The 25,794-nt window shown below is 54.4% G+C and overlaps 1 protein-coding gene across 1 annotated transcript in view; it reads left to right on the forward strand.

Moving 5' to 3' along the window:
• Positions 1-300: 300 nt before the first annotated feature.
• The window catches only part of WWC3 (WWC family member 3), a 104,228-nt gene continuing 78,734 nt past the window's right edge, over positions 301-25,794 (forward strand). Inside the window, 2 exon segments of the mRNA XM_036420475.2 lie at positions 301-867; positions 869-927. Of these exon segments, the coding sequence (XP_036276368.2) occupies positions 670-867; positions 869-927 (257 nt within the window). The 5' untranslated portion in view covers positions 301-669.

Here is a 25,794-nt window from a genome sequence, read left to right on the forward strand (position 1 = left end):
ACGCGGTGGCGCCCATCCTGGCCCCCGTGCGGTTTCCCGCGGAGGCCGGAGGAGGTGGTGGAGCGGGAGGAGAGCGGGAGGGGAGAGGGAGGAGCGCGGGCCCGGGGGGAGGAGTGTTACTGATGGGGGGGAAAAAGAGCCGCCGGCCGGGTCGGAGGAGGAGAAGCTGCGCACCGGGTGGGGGCTGAGGGTAGAGGAGCGGAGCGGCTCGCAGAGCGGCCCCGAGGGAGACCAGAGGTGGAACAGCCGGCGGAGATGGAAGGCGCTGCAGCGGGCCTGGGAACGGAGCGCGAGGGGGCGGGCCCGGGGGCGGGCCGGGGGCGTGGCCTGCTGACGCCCCGCCCCTCCCGGCCGGGCCGCGCTGCGGAACGAAGATGGCCGGGCGCGCCGCGGGAACTGAGGAGTCACCCGCAGCGGGGGTGGCCGCCGCTCCGGGGCTGTGACCCGACGCGCGACAGCGACTCGGACACAGCCGGCTGGCTGCGCGCGCGGCCCCGCGCCGGACCAGCGGGCGGCGGGCGGGCGCCGGGGCTCGGGCGCCCGGCGGAGGATGCACCGGGCGCGGCGGGCGGCTCCCCGCGGCCGCCCCCGCTCCTCGGGCCGCGGGCCGTAGTGCTGGCGGAGGAGGCGTCGCGCGCGGGGCGGCCGGGCGGCGGGGCCCGCGCCGTCATGCCCTGGCTGAGCGGCGGGCGCCGTCGGCGGCGGGGCCAGGCGCGCGAGGTCCCGCGGGAGCCGCCGTCCGTGCAGACCCCGCGGGAGCCGCCCGCGCCCGCCGCGCCCCCCGCGCCCCCCGCGCCGCTGCGGGCCCGCGAGAGCGCCGAGCTGCCGCTGCCCGCCGGCTGGGAGGAGGCGCGCGACTACGACGGCCCGCGTCTTCTACATCGACCACAACACGCGCCAGACGTCGTGGATCGACCCCCGGGACCGGTAAGGGCGTCGGCGCGGGGCCCGGGCAGCGCCCGGACGCCCCATTCCTGGGGCTCAGACACAGGTTCGGGGGCCCCGGGAGGTCTCCGGGTCGGGCGATGAGCAGGGCGCCCCATGTCCCCATCCCCGGGGCCCGGGCCGAGGATCCAGGCGCCTCCTCTCCCGGCCTCGGCCTCCTCCGGCCCCCGCCGCGGCGGACGCACCGACCGGGTTCCCCCACGTCACCCGGGACCGGCGCCGGGGAGCTGGGCGCCGGGAATTTCCTCTCCCGGGGCTGACGGATGGCCCTCTTTTCCTCTTTCCGCCGCCGCCTCGCCCAGTCCCGCCGGGCCTCTGCGGCCCACCGCCCCGCTTCGGCCCCGGGAGCACCCGGGCCCGCGGCGGCCGCGGAGCTGTCACCTTGGAGTACGGACTCGCGCCCCGCTCGCCGGTGCGGCCCCGTCTGGCGGCTCAGCCCGGGTTCCATGCAGGGAGCGCTGCCAGGGGGGACACCCCAGGGGCTCCCAGATCGCGGGGAGCGGGGGGAACCTCTTCCCAGCCGCGATGGGTAGTGACTCCGCAGCGCCTCAAACCCCGAGTTAGAGTCCCGATGGAAACAGCCTTGTGTGCGCGGCCAGAGGGAGGCTGATTAGACCCAGATGCTTTGGGGAGAAACGGAAAACAAGGGCTGAATTTGAGGTCCCCCCTTTGTGCGAGCAGTGAATAGGGCACCAGGTTGTCTTATTATTCATGCAAATCAGCCGTATGGAGTCAGACACGAATTCTTGCATGTAATTAAGCGCGGGGAATGGAGCTTTTCTTGAACCCTTTCAATGGCTCGGCTGCTTTTGCTGAGCTGCAGTTTTCGTGGGCTCGGGAATGCTGGTGAACCCGAGTGTTCCCCCGGTTATCTGATATCTTGTCCTGTCTGGAGCAAATTCGGTCCCGGCCCCAGAGCCAGAAAGGAAACACTCCGGGCTTCCCGGTGACTTGGAGACTTGAAAAGACCAAGCGTGGTGTGACATCGCGCCGGCTTCCGCCTACCTGCCTGCCCAGCGCTCCTGGCCCTGGCGCTGCCAGAGAGACCCGCGGGAGGGAAGCTGCTAGAATTATTGTTGGAAGCGTTTTTCTGGGTTCAGACAGGGAAAAGCAAAACAAAGCCCCACTAAGCAGAAGCGACGTGGTGCCCTGAGCATTGCAAACCTGGGACTCAGAAACGCAGTCAGGGCTAGCACGGCTGTATGGGTTAAAAGGATGCTTAGTTATTTTGAAAATCAGGTGAGATCATATTATAATTTTAACCGGAGGCCAGGGCCACAGCTGTCTGATCCAGCCTCGGATGGTTCTGGAATTGCTAGAACTGCTTGGAATGCGGTGCCCTTTTCTGCTGTGTGTGTGTTAAAAACCCAAACAACTGGAAAATGAACCAATTAAGAGGAGCGTTTTGCTTAGCAAAGGCTGAGGCGCGTTTTATGAGGGTAATATAAAACAGGGGTGGTTCCACTGGAGTGGGGGTTCAGGGGAGAAAGCATACGTTCAAGCATTGCCTTGTGTGTGGAGGGACCCAGCACATGGGTGAGCAGACCCTCCGGCAGTGAGCTCTGCGCTCATGCACGCTGCCTGCTTTCTCCCCCAGAAACCTGTGCTACTCAATGACCCCCTCCCCTTGCAGACATTTTAAAAAGCCTGGTTTCTGATGCCCAAAGTGTCGTCTGAGTGAACACCAGTGGATACTTTACATTTTTGGTAAAGTAAAAACATGTGTATACGTTTATGAGACATTGTTTTTATAGCGAGTGAAAATTCAGCAGGGGACAGCTTGGGCTGCAGCTCCCATAATACCTTGCCCGAAATATGTATGGAATGTTCGGCAAGCCGCAAACAGTGAAGGGGAGTCTCTGAAGGGTGTAAATGGTGTAATAGTCATTCTTCTTCTTCTTTCAAAACAGAGCCCTGCTGGTTTTTTATAGGTGACCGGTTGTCCTGTAAAGTCCGACTTGCTTTATGATATGGAAAAAACTGTGTGGGAGTACATTTTCTCCTTATGCAGTTAGAACCCCCTTGAGTGGCCTTTGATTCATGTGATCAGAAAACGGTGTTCAAGAAATGAGGACTTTCCCCAAACAGCTTCCAAAGGCAGAACTGGCAGGAGAGAGAGAGAGGCAAGTTGACAGGTTTTTCAAGAAAATGAAAAATGAAATCGAAATCAGGGAGGAATTTCGATGTAGTAGGTGAGGCGCACATTGTTGCTGACTTAAAACATTTCATATGTCAAGTAATTTAGCAAGAACTGCAATAGTATAAATATACTGTTGGCCCTAACCGGCTTGGCTCAGTGAATAGAGCGTCGGCCTGTGGACTGAAGGGTCCTGGGTTCGATTCCGGACAAGGGCATGTACCTTGGTTGCAGGCACATAACCAGTAGGGGGTGTGCAGGAGGCAGCTAACCGAAGTTTCTAACTCTCTATCCCTCCCCCTTCCTTTCTGTAAAAAGTCAATAAAATATGTTTAAAAATGTATACTGTTGTAAGTGAAGTACCCGAGGGCCCTTCTAGAGTTTTCTGTTCATTCCACTTATTGTTGTGTTTAACAGCACTTGCTGTTGCGGGCTCAGGGCAGGCTGGTGAATTACTGAGGCTCTGCTTTCTTTTTCAAGTCACAACAAAGAGGCTGCAGCCTCAGGGAACGTCTTTACAGATGTGGCTGCAAACATGGCCGCCCTTCCCAAGCAGAGCGCTTTGGTTTGCTTCGGAACCCCCTTAGGTTTAAACGCACCGTCTCTGCAGGTCAGCACTGGGAGGATACTTTGCAGAGCTGTTGGAATCATACCAAAAAGCTTTCTTTAAAAACATAGAGTTAGTTCACCATTTCTGTGGCGGGTAGTTCCTGTGGGTGAGTCTTTTGTGGGATTCTAACATATATGAGCTCAGAGCGCAGTCACCACTGTATAAAAAGGTATTTCCCATTTAGGTGGAAAATGAGGAGAGAACCTTTTGGCTTCCTTTGGAAAAACCAGTGCCCTCGACGGCTGTACGTCCATACGTGTGTCCCTGAGGGGCCGTGTTGGTCTGTCCTATAGGGGAGCCGGGGTGCCATTGCAGGGGCCGTGCGCTCCGGCGCGGTTTCACATCCACTCCTGGCAGTGCCCGCCTGGAGCAGCTGAAGCATGGTGAGCCGTGGCACGTTGGCGACCCAAACAGTGTAAATGACCGCGATGATGGTGGAAGGCCCAGATGTCGGCGTCACAAACACTTTTAGGGGACCTGTGTTCACGGGACGGGTGCGGCTGCACTGCATGGGAGAATTCCGGGGCTATAGTAAGTCCTTGGGGCAGGCTGTCGCTTTAAGGAGCGAACAATCCATGTAGGGAGTTTGCCAGGTTGGAGCCCCGCAGAACGGAGCCAGGTGACATCACTGATTGCTACCTTCTTGGAACGCTCATTTAGTATTAATTAATAGGACGCTTACTATATTTATCCCACAGTCTATTTTGGTGTTCTAGAAACTTTCTGATAAACAAGTCCTGATTCCTCCATTTTTCATTTCTAGGTAGTGTGTGCACGAACGTGGGGGAGTGTCTTGATGTTAAGGACATAAGCGGTGGCCTCCTGCAGGAATGTTCTTCCATTTAAATGATCAACAACTACTTCTTGGTCTATTCTTGGGCTAATATCTTTCTTTTTCTTTCCTTCCCTTTTTTTTTTTTTTTTAAGTGAATGGAAAAGTCATTCATTTTCAAAAATAGCTCCCGGATGTTTGGAAATCTCTTAAGTTTCCTTTTCGTCCCTTTCACTCTGATTCTGGAAGTGGAAGCAGTGTGCTCCACCGTCTCCGCTGCTGCCTCAGGAGCCCTGGGCCAAGTGACAGTGAAAGGTCAGCCGGGGAGCCCGGGGGCCGCGTCCAGCCCAGTCCTGCTCACGCTGGCTGCCTTTCCGAGAAGTGAGATAATGAATCTGATGGGATAAAGCAGCGCTGCATCTCCTGCGCTCAGTTACTCCCCTGTAAGTTCAGTGACATGGAGAACTGCTTACGGAGATTCTTGGCCTCCTGTGTGCGAGGTCGGTAGATGGGGACGTTTGTCTGGGACAGACAGACAGATGTGTGAAACGAAGACAATGGTGGTTACCAGATATTATTGGCAGCTGGCGATGGCTTCCAGGAAAGGGAGGGAGGACTCACTGGAGCCTGGGGTGGTCTTTACTCTCACCCTGTTAGCTTCTGGGCTGAGGGTTTGGGGGCTTTCTCAGCGCTGGGGACGAAAAGGGGGAACGCGGGGAAAGCCCTGGAGATGAGGAAGTGCTGGATGCGCTCGGAATAAATGAGGGAATCGGACAGTTTGACGCAGAGTCGGTAGGGGAGGGAAGACTCAGGCAAGACCACACATAACTTAGACCCTCAGCGTCGGGGTCGGAAGAGCTAGGACTGTCCTGTTCGAACTTCTCATTTCGCACTTGAGGGCCACAGTCAAGGTATGCGTCCTTCTGGGAGTTGGAGGGACATGGACTTGAACTTCTGACCAGGAGCCAGTGCTCTTTCCACTGTGCCACCCAGCTGCCCGATCCCTATTCCATCCGTCCATCCATCCATCCATCCATCCATCCATGTACCCATCTGTCCGCTGTTGCACAGCCTCCTAGTCTCGGGCACTCCTCCAGGGTCCGGGCCTGCAGTGGTGAGAACCAGCAGCCTGGCCCCTACCTCCATGGGGCTTACCGTGCGCTTGTGTATTCCTTTCCTCCCCCCGAGGCCTCACCCCGCTGTTGCTGCCTGCTGGTTCTCTTCACTGACATCCTTGGGTCTGTGGTTAAGGCAGATATGTGGAGTGCGTACTGTGAGCCAAGTGCTCTGGGCATTTGCGTGGACGCTTTCACTGAGAGCCCACGAAGGCCGCACAGATGTAGGTGGGCAGGTGATGAAACTAGGCCAAGGGCGGGTGCCTGGGTAACCTTGATTCCCAGAACCAGTGAGGGGCAGCGTCTGCCCAACTCCAGACGCCAGCCCTCCCGTGGCTGGGTCTGTGCCCCTTGCTCTGTGTGGTACCCACTGGTTATTTCTGTCGGGCACCCATTGCTGTCTGATCCTGACCCCCTCCCTGTGGTAGGTAGAACAATGACCCCCCCAGAGACGCCCATGCCCTCGTCTCTGAAACCTATTAATAAGTTGCCTTCTGTGGCTAATAACCTTTGTAGGTGGGGTTAAATTCCGAATTTTGCGATGAGGTGATTATCCCGGATTAGCTGGTGGGCCCAGTGTAATCACAAGGGTCTTTACAAGAGGAAAACAGGAGGCTCCGGCAGGAAAGGACGTGGCAGCAGAAGCAGATGTCACGAGTCATGTGGTCACGGGCCCATCATGCAGGCAGCTTCTAGCACGGTGGGGAACGTGTGGCCCGCAGCCCGCATGGGGCCTGAGAGATCACGTGGTCTGGCCCTGCCAAGGCCTTAGGGGCGAGCTAATTGAATGTTTGACCAACTAGAGCAGGCTCACTTTTAAGTTGATGATTTTATAAGACCCTCCAGTGATATTATAAATACCCCAGGGCCCTGGGCACAAACAAGGCTCCCAGCCCTGCGCCGGCAGCCGGAAGAGGCCAGGAGCTAGGTTTTCCGGAGAGCGGGGATGGCACACAGCCCTGCTGACACCTCGATTTTGGCCGAATGCACGGATCATGCACTTCTGACCTCCAGAGCTGAGAGACAATGCATTTGGGTGTGTTTTTGTGCTTTGTTTTGTTAATCCTCACCTGAGGATATTTTTCCATTGCTTTCCAGAGAGAGTGGGAGGGGGAGAGGAAGGAGGGGAGGTGGGGGGGGGGGGACAAACATCTCTGTGAGAGAGACACATGGACTGGTTGTCTCCATGCGCCCAACCCGGGCCTGGAGAGAACCTGAAACCCAGGTCTGTGCCCTTGGCCAGGCATTGAACCCGAGACTCTTCGGTGCCTGGGCCGATGCTCTCGCCACTTGGCCACACTGGCCAGAGCGCCTTGGTGGTGTTTGGAGCCGCCTGGTTTGAGCAGTTTGTGCACAGCAGCAGTAGGACACTAAAGCACCGAGTGAGCGTGGGGGCTGCCCAGCGTGGCATCTGTGATAACAGCCCAGGAGCCGGCGTTTACTGCAGACTCAGGTGGCATCACACTAAGCATTTGGTGCCCATTTTCTCCTCACCACCCCCTAGTGGTCCTTATTGCTGTGGACTGAGCCGGAGTCTTGCCCTCGTTAGACACCAGGTCGGATGTGGTGGCTTGCCACATAGGGTCGGCGGGCGGGCGGATCTCCTGGAGAAGAGGCCAGTTGGGAACCTCAGCGGGTTTCACAGACAGTGCTGGGCTGAGCTAGAGCGCCAGGCCCTAGGCCTAGACTGGGCAGGGGTATGGCAGAGGAGGTGTGAGGGGAGCGAGAAGGGCCAGCAGTTAGCGATGCTTGGATTCAGGTAGGTGAGATCGGGAGGGGACGGAGGAATCTGGCTGACACCTTAGGAGGCCCGAGACTCACCAGGGGTCCACCTGACCCCCACCCCCCCCATGGACCCCACTCACACGCCCTCGCTGTTTCGGCTGCTGCTGGTGATTGTGAGTAAGCAGGGACTTGGTTCCTTAGGGAAGCTTCTAGAATACCTTGGCAGGGCCAGACCACACATGCTCACCTTACTGTGTTGCTGATGGGCAGTGTCCTTGCGGAGCCAGCTGGGCAGGTGTTCCTCTGGAGCGGGGCTCCTTCTTTGTTGGGGGCTGCTCTGTGGGGTGTCTGATGGTCACCAGCACCAGTGGGTCTCTAGTCAAAGATACCAGGGGCACACCTGCAAGTCACTGCGACCAAAAGTGTCTTCAGACATTGCGACGTGCCCCCTGGAGTGGGGGTGGGGGTGGGGGGTGGTAGGGCAGCATGGCCTGGTTGAGGACCTGGAACTGCTTTTTTTTTTTTTTTTAAATATATATATTTTATTGATTTTTCACAGAGAGAAAGAGAGAGGGATAGAGAGTTAGAAACATCGATGAGAGAGAATCATCGATCAGCTGCCTCTTGCACACCCCGTACTGGGGATGCACCCGCAACCGATGTACATGCCCTTGACCGGAATCGAACCTGGGACCTTTCAGTCCGCAGGCCGACGCTCTATCCACTGAGCCAAACTGGTCCCGGCTGGAACTGCTTTTGTCTAATGGTTACAATAACTCATGCTTAGGCGCTGAATCGGTTTCAAGCAGACTGACAGTCACTGAGCTGTTATATACAGAGGGGAAGACCACAGAGGCCTGATGTCTGTGTTTCCACGAAGAATGGATGTTAGCCTGGCCAGTGTGGCTCAGTGGTTGTTTGTGGCCCTATGAACCGGGAGGTCACAGCTCCATTCCTGGACATGCCTGGGCTTCAGACTATCCCCAGTGAGGGGTGTGCGGGAGGTAGCTGGTCAATGATTATCATCATTGATGTTTCTATCTCTGCCTCTCCCTTCCTCTCTGAATTCAATAAAAAATAAAAGGATGTTAAACATATATGACAAACCCTGAATTTACTATACCATAACAAACAGTAATAACAGCATATGAGACTTTGGGGATATATTTTAGTACGAGCGTATGCTTCAGTGTCTAGAACACATGTGTCAAACACAAGGCCCGCGGGCCAAATCCGTCCCGCCAGGCCTTGCAATGTGGCCCGCACTGCGCTGTCATCACTGCACTCGCTGCGTTTCCATCACAATGACAGTTTATGACTGTTCAGTAAACCATTCGGCCCGCGATTTAGGCTGGATTTTAGATTTTGGCCCCTTCTCTGATTGAGTTCGACACCCCTAGTCTAGAATATCCTCAGCTGATAGGTGGTTACTGAATGCCAAGTGTACACACATACACGGTGGAACAGAAGAAAAGGAATCTGTGAGCACTTCGTGTTCTGCAGCAACGGAGAGAGCTGGCTTGGCCTTCTGAGTGGTGGGGGGACGGGCGGGCGGGCGGGCGGGCGGGGGTGTCGGTCTGCCTGAGATGCCCCCAGACATTCCGATTCCCTGTGGATGAAGCTCGCTTCTGCTTTTGCTCAGAAGCTCTGCAAGGGCAGGGCGGGGGTCTGAGAGGCTGCTGTGGAGCAGTGCCATCGCCAGAGAGAGAGAGAGAGAGAGAGAGAGAGAGAGAGAGAGAGAGAGAGAGAGAGAGAGAGAGAGAGAGAGAGAGAGAGAGAGACGCATCACCCAGGCATGTGCCCTGATCAGGAATCGAACCAGCCACCTCCTGGCTCATATGCCGGCCAGGCAAAGGCCCTCCCCCCACCCCCCTTTTTAAATTTTTTTTATTTCTGTGAAGCTCAGGGAGCTGAGAGAGAGAGGGAAGGAGGACAGGAGCCGCTGGGCCACCCCCAAGGGCACAGAGCCCTGCAGTTCACTGGGTGGGCCTCGAGCGGGGCCAAAGGTCTTCCCAGCGACTCCTGTGCGCTGGCCTCAGTGCGACCCGGGGATGGGGCCGGGCCAAGGCCACGTGCAGCCCAGGCAGGACCCGGGCAGCCATCGTGGGAGACGGATTCTTTGTGCCACTCGGAGCTCTGTTTGTGGGAAGGCGCTGACTCCAGTGTGGGGGAGCCCCGAGTGTGTGGGTGGACTGGGTTTGCCCTGAACATCACCCCCGGTTACAATTGAGATATAATCCATGTATCATAAAATGCCCCATTTTCAAGCATACAATTTGCTGGCTTTTAGTATATTGCCCGGTTGTGCAACCCTCACCACTCTGTAGTTCTAGAACGTTTGTATCATCCCCAGAAGAAACTCTGTGCCCAGGACCAGGTGCTGCCCATCTCCCTCCGCCTCTGGCAACCAGTGATCTGTGCTCTGCCCCCTCCGCGTGCCGCCGCTGGGTGTCCTGTCCAAACGGAGCATTCAACCCGCGGCCCGGTGACTGCTTATCTCCCCGAGCATGATGTTGTCGGGCTTTATCCGTGTGGCAGCACGGATCGCGCTCCGTTTCTCTTCCTGGCCAAACACGGCTCCCCCGAGCGGCCCGGCTCCTGTGGGAGCCGCCCCGAGGTGCCCTCCCGGCCGGGGCGTTCCCCACAGAATACAGGAAATAGCTATGTCTTGGATTCCATTATGTCAACTCCCAACTGTTTTACTCGCAGAGAAATGACCATTCATATGTTTACAATGTCAGACTATAAACATGACCTCGTGTACTCGATGGAAAAAAAACGAGGTCCGGGCTGGCCATGGTCAGCGGTGTCTGTCTGCCCGCTCCCGCTGCCGGCTGCGGCTCCTCAGTAGCCAGAGCGGCCTCCCGCGGGCCGGGCAGCGGACCTGGCCAGAGGCTCCCGGGACCGCAGCCTGGAGCCAAGAGTCACAGCCATTTTGTGCCAGGGCGAGTGGAAAAGTGATATCGGAGGTGCTGGCGCTGAGCACAATTGCAGTTGGAAATCTTGAAATGGAGAGACTTTATGAGTTTATTAATTTCTCTCTGCACATTGGCCCAAGACAATCATTTGTTTATTTTTCAAGGAGAAGGTGCCCTTGTCCTGGGGGCATGGGCAGACCTGCCTCAGGGTCGGGCTGTCATTGATCGACCCGGGCCTCCCCCTAACCTCTCGCAGCTTCGCTGTCTTCCCGTAGGGACCGGGCCGGTGTGGGCCGTGGGGAAGGTCCGGGGGCGGGGGCCAGTGCAGAGCCTGGGCGCATGCCCTGCAGCCCCTGCACCTGGCAGCTCCAGTGCTTGCATGGGGGGCCGCCTCGCAGCCGGGTCGGGAGGTCGCTGGTCTGGAGGCCAGAGGGGAAGCCCCCGGCACGGCACAAGCAGGTGCCGAAGGAGCCTGAGGAGGGAGGGGTACTGTCCGTGTTCAGGTTTGATCGCTGGTGTGCCTGCTTGGGGGATGCCAGTGGGGATGGTGGGGATGGGGTCAGGGGTGGGCAGTAGGTTTGTTTTTCTTTTTGTGTTTTTTTTTTTTTGAATCATATGAACATATGAACTTTTCGAAGAATCGAATGAAGAAAGTCAGCATAGGTGAACAGGGTGGCGTTATACATGCGAATTTAAGAGCTCTTCCTCCTCGCCCTCCTCCCTCTTCTCCTCCTTCCCCCTCTCCTTCCCCCTCTCCTTCCCCCCTCCTCCTCCTCCCACTTCTCCTTTCCCTCCTTCTCCTCCTCCTCCTCTTCTTTCTCCTCCTCCCCCTTCTCCTCCCCCCTCTCCTCCTCGCCCCTCTTCCTCCCCCCACTTTTCCTTTCCCTCCTTCTCCTCCTCCTCCTTCTCCCCCCCTGCCCCTTCTTCCTTCATCTAACTCTGATACTTTCGTGTAAATTTCTCTGGCAAGTGTCTGCTCCCTAACTTGAACCTTGAGTATACAGTGTTGCTAATGGGGATGTCACAGCCCAATACCGGTAACAATGTTGATCTTAGGTGGTTATTTGTGGATTTGGAATTTCAAAGTTGTAACATTGTCTTTTTTGGAAAATCTCTTTTGCCCCTTTGCCCCTGGGTCTTGCTAATGTTCGGAGCGGCAGCTCCACTGGGACAGGGGGGCGTGTGTGAGGGAAGCCCTGAGGGTTTGGGGCTGGGGAGGAGGAGGGATGGCCCAGGGTGGCCAGCAGACCTTGCGTGTAGCTCAGGGACCAGGCTGGGGTCCTGTCCAGCTGGCCTGCCGGGCTCCCACCTCCAGGAGGGGCCTGGCATTCGGAACCAGCTCAGGCTGGCTGGCTGCAGTGCCCGGATTCACACCCTCCTCCCATTGTCCTTCTGTCCGGAATACCCTGGGCGCACACTGGCCTACTTCTAAGAGAAAATGGACATTTCTTTGTGTCTTAAAATATTTTTTATTGATTTCAAAGAGGGAGGGAGAGGGAGAAAGGGGTGGAAACATCAATGATGAGAGAGAATCGTTGATCAGCTGCCTCCTGCACGCCCCTCACTGGGGATCGAGCCCACAACCTGGGCCTGCGCCCTGACCAGGAATTTAACTGTGACCTGGTTCATAGGTCGATGCTCAGCCACTGACCCACTGTGGCCAGGCGAACATTGAGGTTTTTAAAGAGGGGGTGATGCTGTCCTAACAGTAGGCCCCTATGAAGCGTGTTGTACTCATTTATGAAGTTTAATGTAACATCGTGTGACCAGTCAGCCCATAGATGCAGCCCAAGCAGCAGAACACTTAGTAAAAATGAATTGTTGAGCATCATGGCGACCGAGTTGCTGCTTGGTTGCGTTTTTTTCTGCAGCCAGCTGTGCTCATCTCCCGCTGACCCCACTCAGTCCTCGGTGGGTGCTGCACAGATGTGCGTGGAAGTGGCGGTGGGTGGCCTCGAATGCTCAGGCCCACAGGGGCCCGGGCTGTTGTTTCCGTTGCACCAGGCCCCGCGGAGGCATTCTCACCACACGTGCCGATGGCTGTGTCCCAGTCCCTCCTCGCCACCTCTCCCGAGCTGTATGTGCACACAGCCAGGCTTGGTTTGGGGATTTGGTCTGATTGGGACTATACTATCAATTTTTTCTCTGCGACTTGCCACTTGCACTTAATATGCCTAGGTGCCATCTCCGCCATCAGAATACACAGGGCTGCAGCATGGTGACTACAGTTAAGAGTGCTATAGTGTATACACTGAGGGGCCAGTGTGCGTGTGTGTGCGCGTGTGTGTGCGTGTGTGTGTGTGTGTGTGTGCGTGTGTGTGTGTGTGTGTGTGTGTGTGTGTGTATTAGAGGCCCGGTGTATGAATGCGTGCATGGTTGGGGTCCGGCCAGCCTGGCCAGGGGGAGGGGACATGGGCGATTGGCTGGCCTGCCTGCTGGTCAAACTCCTGGTCGAGGGGACAATTTGCATATTAGCCTTTTATTCTATAGGATATACACTGAGTGGCCAGATTATTGTGTGTTCAGAGATCATCACCATCATCTGGCCACTCAGTGTATTTGAAAGATTCTAATAAAGTAAAATTTTAAAGTTCTCGTCACAAGAAAAGAATGTTTGCTCCTCTTGGTGATGGATGTTAATGAACTTACATGGGGTGATCGTTTGGCAATATATGCATATATCAAATCATGTTGTGCACCTGAAACTAATACAGTGCTATGTGTCAACTTAAAAAAAGAATACACAGATCTATCACTATTCTTTTTTAAAATGTGTTTTTTTGAGGTAAAATTCACGTAATAATAGGTCATTTTAGCATGAACGATTCTGTAACATTTAATGCAGTCACAGTGTTTTGCCACCCCCCCCCATCTAGTTCCAGAACATTTCCCTCACTCCAAAAGGAAGCCCTGTGCCCATTGGTAGTCACCCCCGCCCCAGCCCCTGGCAACCAGCAGTCTGCCCGTCTCTGTGGATTTGTCTGTTCCCATTTCCATCAATGGGACCCCGAGACATGTGGCCTTTGGTGTCGGGCTTCTGTCGCTCAGCATCATGTTTCTGAGGTCCCCCCATGTCAAAGGCATCTTGTGTCTTGCTTCTGCTGTTGGTTTAACGCAGGGGACACATTGCCTCACCATTGTCACCGAGGACAGCTGTGCAGACTTCGCCCATGGGGGCAGCCGGCCCCTTTAAGAAAAATGAACTGGAGATCAAAGACCAGAGCTCACCCTTCAGCTAGCTTGCAGTCTATTGCTTTGAGACAGAGAGAAGTGTAAAGTATTTCACATTTTTCCTAAAGTTGGGGCCAGGAAGCCAAAATCTAATACGTGGTAAGACATTAATAATCCAGATGCTGCCTCTGCGCCTGGTGCCACGGAGCCTAACAAACCATGAAGATCGCCCAGCCCTTTTCTCCACGCGATGAGAAGGCAGCCAGAAGTGACAGACCCACGTGACATAGCAGCCCGGGGCTGCGGCAGGCCAGCACCCACCCCCTGCACCGTGCCCCCGCACGCCCCTTCCCTGGGTTTCTTCGTGGCTAGATTTTCTTACATGTACGAGAATGCAATGCTTATTATCAGTTGACGAACCAATATTTATTTTATTTATTTAAACTATTTTTATAGGTTTCAGAGAGGAAGCGGGAGAGAGAGAGAGAGATACATTGATCGGCTGCCTCCTGCACACCCCACTGAGGATCACCCGAGCCCACAACCCGCCACAACCCGGGCCTGTGCCCTGGCCGGGAATCGAACTGTGCCCTCCTGGTTCACAGGTCGACATTCAACCTCTGAGCCACGCCGGCGGGCCGAACCAATGTTGATTGAGTGGGAACTCTTTCCCAAACGCGCTGTCTGGCCCTGGGGGACTCTCGGCACAGTGTTTTCCAAACAGCAGCCTGTGTCTGAGCCCAGTCCGCATCTGTTTATGTACAGCCTGCAAGATAACAGTGGGTTTTCCCTTTTGAAATGGTTGAATAAGAATGAGAAGAGTAGTATTTTGTGAAAGTTGTGTAAACTCCAGTTTCAGTGTCTGTAAATAAAGTTTTATTGGAGCGCAGCCATACTCACGCGTGTTGTCTGGGGCTGCTTCTGGGCTGCAAGGACAAAGTTGAGTCACTGAACAGAGGCCCTGTGGCCACAAGCTGAAAATATTTACTCTCTTTACACAGAACCGCTGATCTCCAGCCCAGCCGGTGTGGCTCAGTGGAGAGCGTCAACCTAGGAACCAGGAGGTCAGGGTTCAATTCCCGGTCAGGGCACAGGCCCAGGTTTCAGACTCGATCCACGGTGGGGGGTGTGCAGGAGGCAGCTGACCAATGATTCTCTCTCATCATTGATGTTTCTCTCTCTCCCTCTCCCTTCCTCTCTGGAATCAATAAAAATATATTCAAAACAAAACAGCTGACCCACGATCTTAGGAGATTATGGGGTCTAATCAAGGTAACCATTGGCCAGTGGAAGTGGGGGGTGGATGAGGTGAGGGGTGCAGGATAGAAGATTCTAGAGGAAAGTCTAACCAACTAGAGAGAAGGGGCTCAGAGCAGATGGGGACTTTTTAGTCAAGGAACCCACAGTAGGACTTCTCTCCCTTCTCCCCGGAAAAAAAAAAAAAAAAAAAAAGGATGTTGCATCTTGTCATAAGACAACCAGGGGGAATTCGATCACTTAAATGATAGGCGAATTAAGACTGCTCTAGCCCTAACCGGCTTGGCTCAGTGGATAGAGCGTTGGCCTGCGGACTGAAGGGTCCCAGGTTCGATTCTGGTCAAGGGCATGTACCTTGGTTGCGGGCACATCCCCAGTAGGGAGTGTTCAGGAGGCAGCTGATGGATGTTTCTCTCTCATCGATGTTTCTAACTCTCTATCCCTCTCCCTTCCTCTCTGTAAAAAATCAATAAAATATATTAAAAAAAAGACTATATAACAAAGCAGGAAAATAACCACTTTGGGAAAGATTTTCATTAAAATACAGTGGGTTCTGGGGATCTAATTGTGGTTATTGGTAATGTATTGTATACTTGGAAGTTGTTGAGAGTAGATCTTAAACGTCCTACTGCAGAAAAGAAGTGATAATTATGTGATGCGATGCGGGTGCTAGCTAACTACATCAGAAACCCTATTGCAACAAATATGTGTGCCCTGTCAATACATTCTTGCCCTTAAACTCCCACCCTGGTGTATGTCCATTGTATAATTGTCTGTGAATAAAGACGAAAAAAGGACTTACACAGTTCAAAAGCGGATGCTTCATGCTACCCAGCATTTTAGTTGCTGGGGGGGGGGGGGGGCGGGGGGCGGGAGGTAGGGGCATAGGAATTCCGGGGAACAGGAAGTGTGCGGCGGCTCTGTGCACTGTTCTTGCTGCTAGTCGTGGAGCTGTGTACCCCCAGGAGATGTCCTTAGAGAAGATGTAGATAGGCTTTTGGAATGCCCATATGATCTTGCCCACTTTAGTGTTTAGAAACCGTGTGTTTCTTTCATTATTATTTCAGGAAAAGGTGGGGATAGTGGCTCACTAACAGTGGGCGGTGTGGGACCTGCGATGACACGCTCCAGGGCCCTGCTGCCGGCTGTGTGCACGCGGTGCCTCTCAAACGGCCTTATTTGCTCCCGCCGTGACCTCTGTGCCAGGCCCGCGGCCCCGGGCTGCCGGCTTCCCACGGCACCTCCGACCCTGCGCTGCTCCACGCGGCCCCGGCAGATCCAAAACCATCCTCTCGCTAATCTCACTATTAAAAGCCAAGACACCAGGAATCAAACCCTCCCCCTCCAATATCATAAACCTCCAAAATGTCACCACGCAGATGGCATATTGACAAAAATGTCAAGGATTACCAAAAATAGCTTCTTGAGTTCACATGTGCTCAGGGGAGAAGAGCGGAGGAGCATTTGCATTTTAAGTGCCACCGTGGTGGCCGGAACCAAGAATTCCTGTTGGAGCGGCTCCCGGGGTTTTGGGCACAGTTTTAATTTTTAAATAAGAACTCGCGTACTCATCACGCCTCTGGAATTATTCACAGAGGGAATTCCTTCTCTTCTGCCATTTATCGCCCAACTCCTTTAAAAAGAGCAATCGCTATACGGTTTTATATAAACATGTAACAAATAAAAGACTTGTTTTTCCTGAGTCATTGTCAACAACTCAGTTTGAAATCGAGTGCCAGCTCAGTAAATATTTGGAGTCCAAAGTCTGCATTTCCTTCAGATGGGCTAATTTTTATCTTGTTATGTAAAGCAGAGAGACGTATCTCTGGCTCTCCGTCTGCTCCGGTGGTCAGCGGCCACTCTGCCGTCGGGTGGCGTGGATGCCAGCCCTTTTCCCACCATTGACGGCAGTCCCCTCGCTTGTCCCTTTGGGGGCAGAGGCGGCTGTTCTCGTTTGGGGAGCTATAAAACCCGCGGGTTCATCCCGCCCAGGTGGCGGGGTGGGAGCAAGAGCCAAAGCCGGATTCCCCCGGGGGTGGTCAGTGTCTCGGACAGACAGCGATTGTGTAAGAGGAGCAATGCGACGCCTCAGGGTCACCCCTCCGCCGGGGCCGCTGATGCTTCAGGGCTGCCCTTTTGCACCTGGAGGGAGAGACGGTCCCCGGTCCCTGAGGGTGCAGGGGGAAAGTTGGGCAAGTTTCCGTGAAGCAGACCGGTGACATCATGGCACCGCTGGCTAGGAGTTACTGGAACGGGTTTGGGCCCTGCTGGCCGGCAATGCTTGCAGCGCTGCGAGGCGCTAAGAAGTGGTTGGGTTTTGCCCTCCCCCCGAAGGCAGTCCTACATTCAAGGTCTCGTTCTTGTAGTCATAAATGGGTTTCGAAGAAACTGCGGTTCTTTTCCGCCCGGGAAGGTACAGGGGAGGCGGAAGTGCGGCCAGAGAGTACCGTTCCTTTGAATTAGGCCCCACGTTCATTGGAAAGACAGGTTCAAAGTCAGCTCTCCACAGCCAGAGGGAAGGCGCTGGCCAGTAGCATGAAAGCCAATTTCTGAGCCCCTCCGTGAGCATAATCGGAGCAGCAGAGGCTCGGAGCCACCGGCAGCGTTTCTGTTCCCAGGCCGGGCTCGCTCGCAGATTCCCGCAGGAGCCACAGCCTACGCGGTGGCTGTCAGCAGCCAGTGGCCGGCCTTCCTGCCTGATGGCACATCTCTCTCCCTCTCTGAAATCAATAAAAAATACATATATATTTAAATTTTAAAATCAGAGCACTTCTAGGGCTGAGACCTCAGAAGCTTACCTGATGCAACAATTCTTTCTTTTCATTCAAAAGAAAGAATGAGCAAACGTGGAGCTGGCTAACAAGTTTGCTCCGCGTTTGCTCATTCCTCCTTTTGTGGGGCTGGCCTTGGCCGCAGCTCCGCCTGCCCCTGTGGTCCTTGTTGGTTCCCATAACAGTCTGTAGCATTCGCCTTCCTGGGTGTTTGGAAGGAACGCAGCACAGTGACACCTCTCGGGTGCTTTTTTTTTTTTTTTTTTTTTTTAAATATATTTTATTGATTTTACACAGAGAGGAATTGAGAGGGACAGAGAGTTAGAAACGTCGATGAGAGAGAAACATCGACCAGCTGCCTCTTGCACACCCCCCACTGGGGATGTGCTCTCGACCAAGGTACATGCCCTTGACCGGAATTGAACCTGGGACCTTTCAGTCCGCACACCGACGCTCTATCCACTGAGCCAAACCAGTCCCGGCCTCTCCAGTGGTTTTGTGCTCAACTGGACAGACAGAACTCCGGGTCCTTCCCTCATTCAGGGGCAGGATTGTGAATTCCCATAGCGCCCTGCTCAGGTCACCCCTGAGGCCCTCACACCTGTGATGGCCACCATTTTCCTGAGCGTCTCTTCCTGGTGCTGGAAAATGCCTGTTTTATTTTTCAGAGGGAGGATGGGGCAGCATGCCATCCCCTTTACCCTCCTCCCCCGTGGTGTTGCATCAGGTAAGCTTCTGAGGGCTCAGCCCCAGAAGTGCTCTGATTTAAAAATTAAAAAAATATATATTTTTATTGATTTCAGAGAGGAAGGGAGAGGGAGAGAGAGAAACATCAGTGATGAGGGAGAATCATTGATCATCTGCCCCCTGCACACCTCACACTGGGGACCGAGCAGTGCTGTCATTTTTATATCAATTTCAGCTTGCACGCTTTCAATCTAGATTCATGTAAGACGCACCTGGGGAACATTTGCCACTGACCATATGAAATGGCTGAGCGGCATTTAGTATATTCGCACTGCTGTGCACCCAGCACCTCTATCTAGTTCCAAAATGGTTTCACCGCCGAAAAGAAAAGAAAGCCTTGTATCCATTAAGCAGTCACTCCCCATTGCTCCCTCCTCCCGTGTCTGCCAGCTACCGGTCTGTGCTGTGCGTCTGTGGTGTGCTAACTCCGGACACCTCCTACAGCTAGAATCCTAGCACATGCAGCCTTTGAGTCTAGTATAATGTTTTCCGGGTTCATCCATGCTCAGGATTCATCCCTTTCATGGCCAAACACCACTTCGTTATAGCATCTATTTTTGTGTGTTTTGTTGTTTGCTTTTAAGAAGCGGCCGTCGGCGTGGGTGCGAGGTGGCATCTCGTGGTTTTGAGGACTAGCAGTGGTGGGCATCTTCTCGTGCGTGATGGCCACGCGTATATCTAAGACAAACATCTGTTCAAGTTCTTTGCCCATTTTTACTTTGGCTTGTTGGCTTTTTACGTTGTTGAGTTTTAGGAGTTATTTATACACTGAGTGGCCAGATTATGATGAGCTCTGAACGCACAATAATCTGGCCACTCAGTGTATACCCTAAAGAATAAAAGGCTAATATGCAAATGGTCCCCTTGACCAGGAGTTCGACCAGTAGGAAGGCTGGCCAACTGCCCACGTCCCCTCCCCCTGGCCAGGCTGGCCAGATCCACCTATGCACGAATTCATGCACTGGGCCTCTAATATATGTGTGTGATACAGACATACACACCGAGTGGCCAGATTATTATGTGCTCAGAGATCATCATAATCTGGCCACTCAGTGTATATTCTGATTACTGATCCTTTATCAGATACTTGATTTACAACTGGTGTCCATTTTAAAAATGTTCTTCTGGTGGGTTCAATTAGCAACCAGCCTTAAGAACCACTGACCCCCTGGACCAGTGATTCTCGGGTTTCCTACAAAACACCAGAGAAGCTTTCATAAAAAACAGATGTACAAACCTCCCCTTCACCCCCAAAGGCTGCCCCTTATCCTCAAGCTACCCAGCGTGTTCTGATAAGCCCTCCCTCCACCCCCAAACGAGAGGCAACATGGCGGAGCAGTGGTTTAACCGAGGTGCCCGATGACGGAACCGAGTGGGCATTGAGACAGAGACTCCAGGGGCTGTGCAGAGGGTCAGCGGCAGCAGCTGCCCTCTAGCCCTTCCCCGGAGAGGCCTGTGCAGAGCGTCTAACTGCGGGCGAGGCTGCCCCTCACCAGGACTGTGTGCCTTATAGCATGGCCCCGCCTCCCAGCAGTACCACCAAGACTTGCCACATTGGCAGGCCTCTCAGGATGTGACTTTAAAAATATATATATATTTTTTACTGATTTCAGAGAGGAAGGGAGAGAGAGAGATAGAAGCATCAATGATGAGAATCATCAGTTGATCACCTGCCTCCTGCAACCAGGGCATATGCCCTGACTGGGAATCAAACCATGAATTCTGGGTTTATAGGTTGATGCTCAATCACTGAGCCACACTGGCAACACTGGGATTTTTAAAACCCTCACCCGAGGCTATTTGTGCATTGAGTTTTGAGGGAATGGAAGGGAGGGAGGAGGTGGAGAGGGAGAGGGAGAGAAACATTGATGCCAGAGAGCCACATTGATTAGTTGCCTCCCACATAAACCCTGACCCGGGCTGGGGATTGAGCCTGCAACCAAGGCACATGCCCTTGACCGGAATTGAACCCGCGGTCCTTCGGTATGTGGTTCCAGCACTGAGCAAACCGGCTGGGGCAGGACGTGACATTCTGACCACTGTTTGTCCTGGGAAGGGCCCCGTGGCATGCAGGACGCTGAGCTGCGCACGTATGCTTCCCGGTTCCCTCTGACGGAGAGCGCTGTTGGTGCTTGCTGGAAACATCACGGCAATCATGGGATTGCGGAATGCTGCGGTCTGCGCCGCCGGAGGAAGATACCATCAGACTCTGTCCCTACTGCGGTGCCCGCGGCTCCCAAGGACGGCTGGGCGGTGGGATGGTTCTGGGGCCGGCGGGGAGCTTTGTAGCGAAAGACGTTCTTGTGATGGGAAGCTGGCCATGGGAGTAGGACTCTCTGAAGATGAAACACCGCACCATGCGGGTGTCCTTATCACCCGCAGGCCTTCTGTGGTGCCTGGGCTCCTAGGTGCTGCGGGCCTGTGGGCAGGCCTGCCTCGTGCCCTGCGGGTCTGCCATCGGACCCCTCCCCTGTTTCCTGCTGGCCTAAAGGACTTCCTTGCTCACCAACTTTGGGAACAACACAGGGACTCTGCAGGAAACATCTACACATTTTAACAAATCTTCACCCGAGGACATCTTTACATTGATTTTTTTAGAGAGAGTGGGAGAGAGAGGGAAAGAGAGAGGGAAACAACGCATTGACTGGTTGCCTCCTTCATGTGCCCTGACCAGGCCAGGGAGGAGCCTGCAACCCAGGTACGTGACCCTGACCAGAATGGAACCCGGGACCCTCCAGTCCGCAGGCCGGTGCTCTAGCTACTGAGCCGAACCGTCTAGGGCTGCCGAACAGGTTTTGCAGGTCGGGAAGGGAGAAGAAGAGGTACCGCACAGCCATTCAGTTCCATAGACAAGCACGTGTTTTCTGAAATTCCAAGTTAAGGTGAAGGGTATTTTGCCTGGGCAGTTTTTATGGGATCATTTCACATACGTGCTGAAGCATGTCCATCCTTAGAGAAAAAAGGCACACGGACCTGCTTTGAATAATCCCCGGCCGGCTGCACACTGCATGCGGAGCACGTGCTCCCGGTGCCGGTGTAAGAAAGCGGTTACTGTTTGAGGAGCACATCTCCCCCGGGCAAGGAGGAGCCAGCCTGGGGTGGGTGTGCATTTCGCCACGAGGAAGCATATCCCCGTGACGCCTCCTTCGGCCACGGGTTTCACGGGCGCTTTTCCTCTCTCCCCACCTGGCCAGACCGTCTAGGGCTTGTCCTCGTCTCTCTCGTTTCCCAGAGCTTTTCCTGCACTTGGCGAGTGGCAGCGCCATCACTAGCCCCGGGTGGGTGACTGAATTTACCTGAGTCCAGTTCTATAGATACTTTAAATCTTCGAGGTAGCATTCCCAGTTGGAAAAGCAGAGGCTGATTAAAAGAACTGACATGTGGCCGAAACCGGTTTGGCTCAGTGGATAGAGCGTTGCCTGTGGACTGAAAGGTCCCAGTTGGATTCCGGTCAAGGGCACGTACCTTGGTTTGCGGGCACATCCCCAGTCGGGCGTGTGCAAGAGGCAGCTGATCGATGTTTCTCTCTCATCAATGTTTCTAACTCTCTATCCCTCTCTCTTCCTCTCTGTAAAAAAAAAAAAAAAAAAAAAAAAAAAAAAAAAATCAATAATAGAAAAAAAAAGAACTGATATGTGTTCCCCATATATGGTTCCTGACTCCGCTCACCTGCCAGCGCCCTCCCCATGGAGGTGCCACGTGGGCAGGAGACAGATGTGAGCATCAACCCTGTGATCGGAAGAGCATTTGAAACCCCTGTTGCCCATGCTCCTCCACAAATCAATGAAGTGAGATTTCCTGGGCCGACCCACAGGTCCCGGCGACCCCCTGCCCCAGGTGGAACCCACTGTCCCTATGGACTCCATCTCGTTCTCAGTCATGAATGGAAATTTGTCGATGATTTCAACCCCCTCATGAAACTTGGGCAGATAGACCTTGACCTTGGAAACTAGAAACATTGACGTTGGCAAGGGGGCAAGAAAGGTCAGGTCGTTCTAAATGCCGTTGGTTTGGAGCCTGGGACGGGGCTATGGGTGGATATTTCGCTGGCCACAAACAGAATTCACACTGATGTCGCACTGTTCCTCGTGGGAGCTCCCAGCCCTCGGCCGCTGCCATTGAGGGAATGTATCGAGGAGCGGGGCTTTGTTGTTTGTTTGCTCCCGGGCTGAGCGGAATTCCTTGAGGTTAACTCCTGGCACCTTGCATCTCAAACAGCTTCTCTGCAGGGAATTTTAAACACACGAGTAGCACTTTACAGTTTTCCTAGTGCTGCTGCTGTGGTGGGGTCCCCACGCTCTCTCATCCTTGGCCAAGACGGCATGCCTGAGACCGGGAGCATCGTTTGTACCAGGCTCCTCCCTGCCTCCCTCCGCTTGGCAGGCTCTCCCTTACCTGCGGCTGTTCGCGGCTCCCCCCCCACCCCAGGAAGGATTTTCCCACCTCTGCGCCCCACCTTGGCGGTGTGTGTGTGTGTGTGTGTGTGTGTGTGTTATAGGCTGAAAGCCCACCGGGGCTGGGCCCCCATCCAAATGGCCAGATTTCAGAGGTAACGGAGCAATGGGCCTGGGCCAGCTAGCCCGTGGCCCTGATCAGCTTTAGCCAGCCTGTCTCTGTGGACTGCAATCCCTGCACTCCCCCTCCCGGTTCTCAGGGGTTAGAAATCCAGGTGTTTGCAATGAATTCTCCCGAGTTTAAATCTTGGCAGCCTGCTGGGGTTGGAGAACATTCCGAGGGCCAGCGCTGCAAACCAGACCGAACAAGTCCCGCAGGCCGAGATGGCCCCGGGCGACGTGGAGTCACGTGCTTCCAGCCGCCTGGCCCGCCACACTTGTCCTTGAGGCTCATGGGAAGAGGAGAAGCGGAGAGGCCATGTTGGATTCTGGGTAAACTCCTTTTAAAAAGGACTTATTTTCTTTATAGAAACAGTCCCGCCCAGCCCCCCTCTGCCTACCGTTTCCGCTGTTGGGTGTCTCCTCTAGTCGTCTTCATTCTTGTGACCAAAAGGACCCAAACTTGATGAAATATTAAATCATTTTATAGCCACCCTTTCACCGTGACCAGTAACCAGAGCATTTACAAGTTGTTACAGTGCATTCTTAATCACACTTTAAAAACCATCCCAGGGCCGGGAGTTTGGTTTAGTTTTTGCTCCATCCGTCCACAGCGCCTGCACAGAGGCCGGCGTGCAGTAACTATGGAATGAGTGTGGGTATGCTGTCCTTGACTAAATCCCATCCTTCCTGTCGGTCATTTGGCTCGTTTCCTTTTTCTCCTTATCGCACACAGTATTATGATGCCCCTCATTGGGACATTAAGTCTTTGCATATTCTAGGTCAGATTCACAGGTGGTGCTATTGACATTGTAGGGTGCGTAACTTTTGTGGGGGGCCGTCCTGCGTGCTGTGGGATGTTGAGCAGCACCCCTGGTCTCCGCCTACAGCACCTTCCCTCAGCAACTGTGACAACCCAACCTGTCTTCATACATTGCCCAGTGTCCCCAGGAGGCAAATGGCGCCGGGCGGGAACCACCTCGCTGGTGGGGTGGCTGAACCGAAAGTTGCCGGTGTATTTTAAGATTTTGAACCTTAAAATATATGTCACTGGGAGGAAATATTTTAGAGAGCTGCGTTTGCTGCCTCTCTCTATTCCCCTGTGACCCCCCTCCCCTCCCATGAGAGACCAGTGTCCCTCGCTGCCCTCTGGCTGTCTGTCCAGTGAGGCAGCCGCTGGCCACACGCTTCTCGAGGGCTTGAACGGTGCCTGGTGCAGCCAGAGGATGAACTTGCACCTTTCCTCCTTTAATTAATTTAACTGCAAGCAGCCGCGTGCAGCTCGTGGCTGGCACAGTGGGCAGTGCGGGAGAGTCGCTCCGTGGCACCCTAACATGACCCACCCTTTTTCAAAGCGGCTCCGCAGAAAAGCAAATCACTAGCACGTTTTGGGGCATCTTCTCAGTGGTTGGTGTGTGCTTACAATCGGGTTGGGCCCCTCCTATTGTTGCCTTCTGCGTCCTTGTTAGGAAAGCTAGCCACGGAGAGAGCAGCGCTGAGACAGGGAGGAACCTCGGCCTCTGGCCCTGAGCCTGCCTGGAACGTGTTTGTCTGTAAATCCTGAGGGCCCTGACTCGGGAATTCTGGCTCACCGGGGAGGCCCCACTGGAGGGCAGTTCTCTTTTAACTCAGACATTCGCTTTCTCCTTTTTAAGAAGTTTCCTCCCCACTGGTCTATGCAGATGGGTTTTTCATCTGTCCATCTGTTCCCCGGCCCCCCATCCATCTGTCCCTCCCTCCTTTTCTCCTGCCATTATTCTATCCATCCTTCTGTTCATCCTTTGTTCATCCATTCCTCTGTCTGTCCATCCATCCCCTTTTCTTTCCATCCATACACCCTTCCATTGACCCAGCCACCGACCCAACCTTTTATCTCTGTATCCCTCCATCCATCCCTTTTTCATCCTTTTCATCCCTCTCTTCTTTCATTCCCGGGGTGGGGAACGTCCGGTCCCTGGGCCGTATAAGGCCTATGAAATCATTTGGCCTGGCCCTGCCAAGGCATTAGGGGTAAGCTCATTAAATGTGTGACCAAACGTAGCAGGCTAATTTTTAAGTTGGTAATTTTGTATGGCCGTGAGTGATGTTATCAATATCCTAATGGCCCTTGGCAGAGAAAATGTTCCTACCTACCGCTGCTTTATCCAATCCTTCCATCGATTCTTTGTCCATCCTTCCCTCTATCTGCCACCACTCTTTCCCTCCCCGAATCCATCCATCCATCCATCCTGCCATCTTTCTGTCCATCCGAGCCTAGTTCATTCCCGCTGCAGGGTCAGAGCCTATGGTAGGTGCCGGGGGAGGGGAGAGGGCAGGACCCTGTGATCCTTGACTTTGTGCGAAGTCTAGGGGGCATCTGCAGACACTTGCTCTTCAGTGCAGACTCAGAGCAGGGCGGGTTGTGAGAGCAGGGCAGTCCTGGCTTGCGGGAGGTGAGCTCTCTGGGGACAGGGAGCTGGGGCACTAGGAGCCAGAGGTGGTTGAGGTCACCTGCATTTAGAGCGCCGTGCTGGCTTGTGGAGAAGATACTCAGACAGAGGCCAGCGTCCGTGCGCTTTCCTTCTCTGCAGCTGACTCGCCTGGCCACGATGTCTAACGGCCAGGAAGGGGGGACGCTTTGGTCTCCCCGGGTTTTTGGTCCCGAGGATAGCTCCTTCATTCTCTCCTGCCCCTCTGCCATCCCGAAGCAGACCTCTGGCACACGGGGTTTGCCTCAGTGAAGAACTCACTGTGGAGTCCTGATAGAGTTCCAGACAGTTCTGCCCGGGGAAATAAACAGGTCCCACTCACCTTGTCGTGTTCTTTCGTGACAGCGCTGGACTCTGCTCCGACGGCCCAGGCTCCAAGTGGCTCGGTCTTGGGGACGTGCGTTGCCAGCTCTGACGGAACAATGCATTGCAGACACACAGCGGGCTGCGGTTCAGGTGCTGCTGTCCGTGTCAGAGAGGGCCGGGGCTGTGCTTTGGTTTTAACAGTGGGAATCCTTCCAAGCTGGACATCCGGGGCCGGGCTTCAGGTACAGTGAGCTCAGCGGCCAGGGGAGCCCAGGGCGCAGCCAGAGGCGGCTCTGCAG

The sequence above is a fragment of the Pipistrellus kuhlii genome, unplaced genomic scaffold (genome assembly GCF_014108245.1).
Source record: "Pipistrellus kuhlii isolate mPipKuh1 unplaced genomic scaffold, mPipKuh1.p scaffold_m20_p_69, whole genome shotgun sequence".
Classification (NCBI taxonomy): Eukaryota; Metazoa; Chordata; class Mammalia; order Chiroptera; family Vespertilionidae; genus Pipistrellus; species Pipistrellus kuhlii.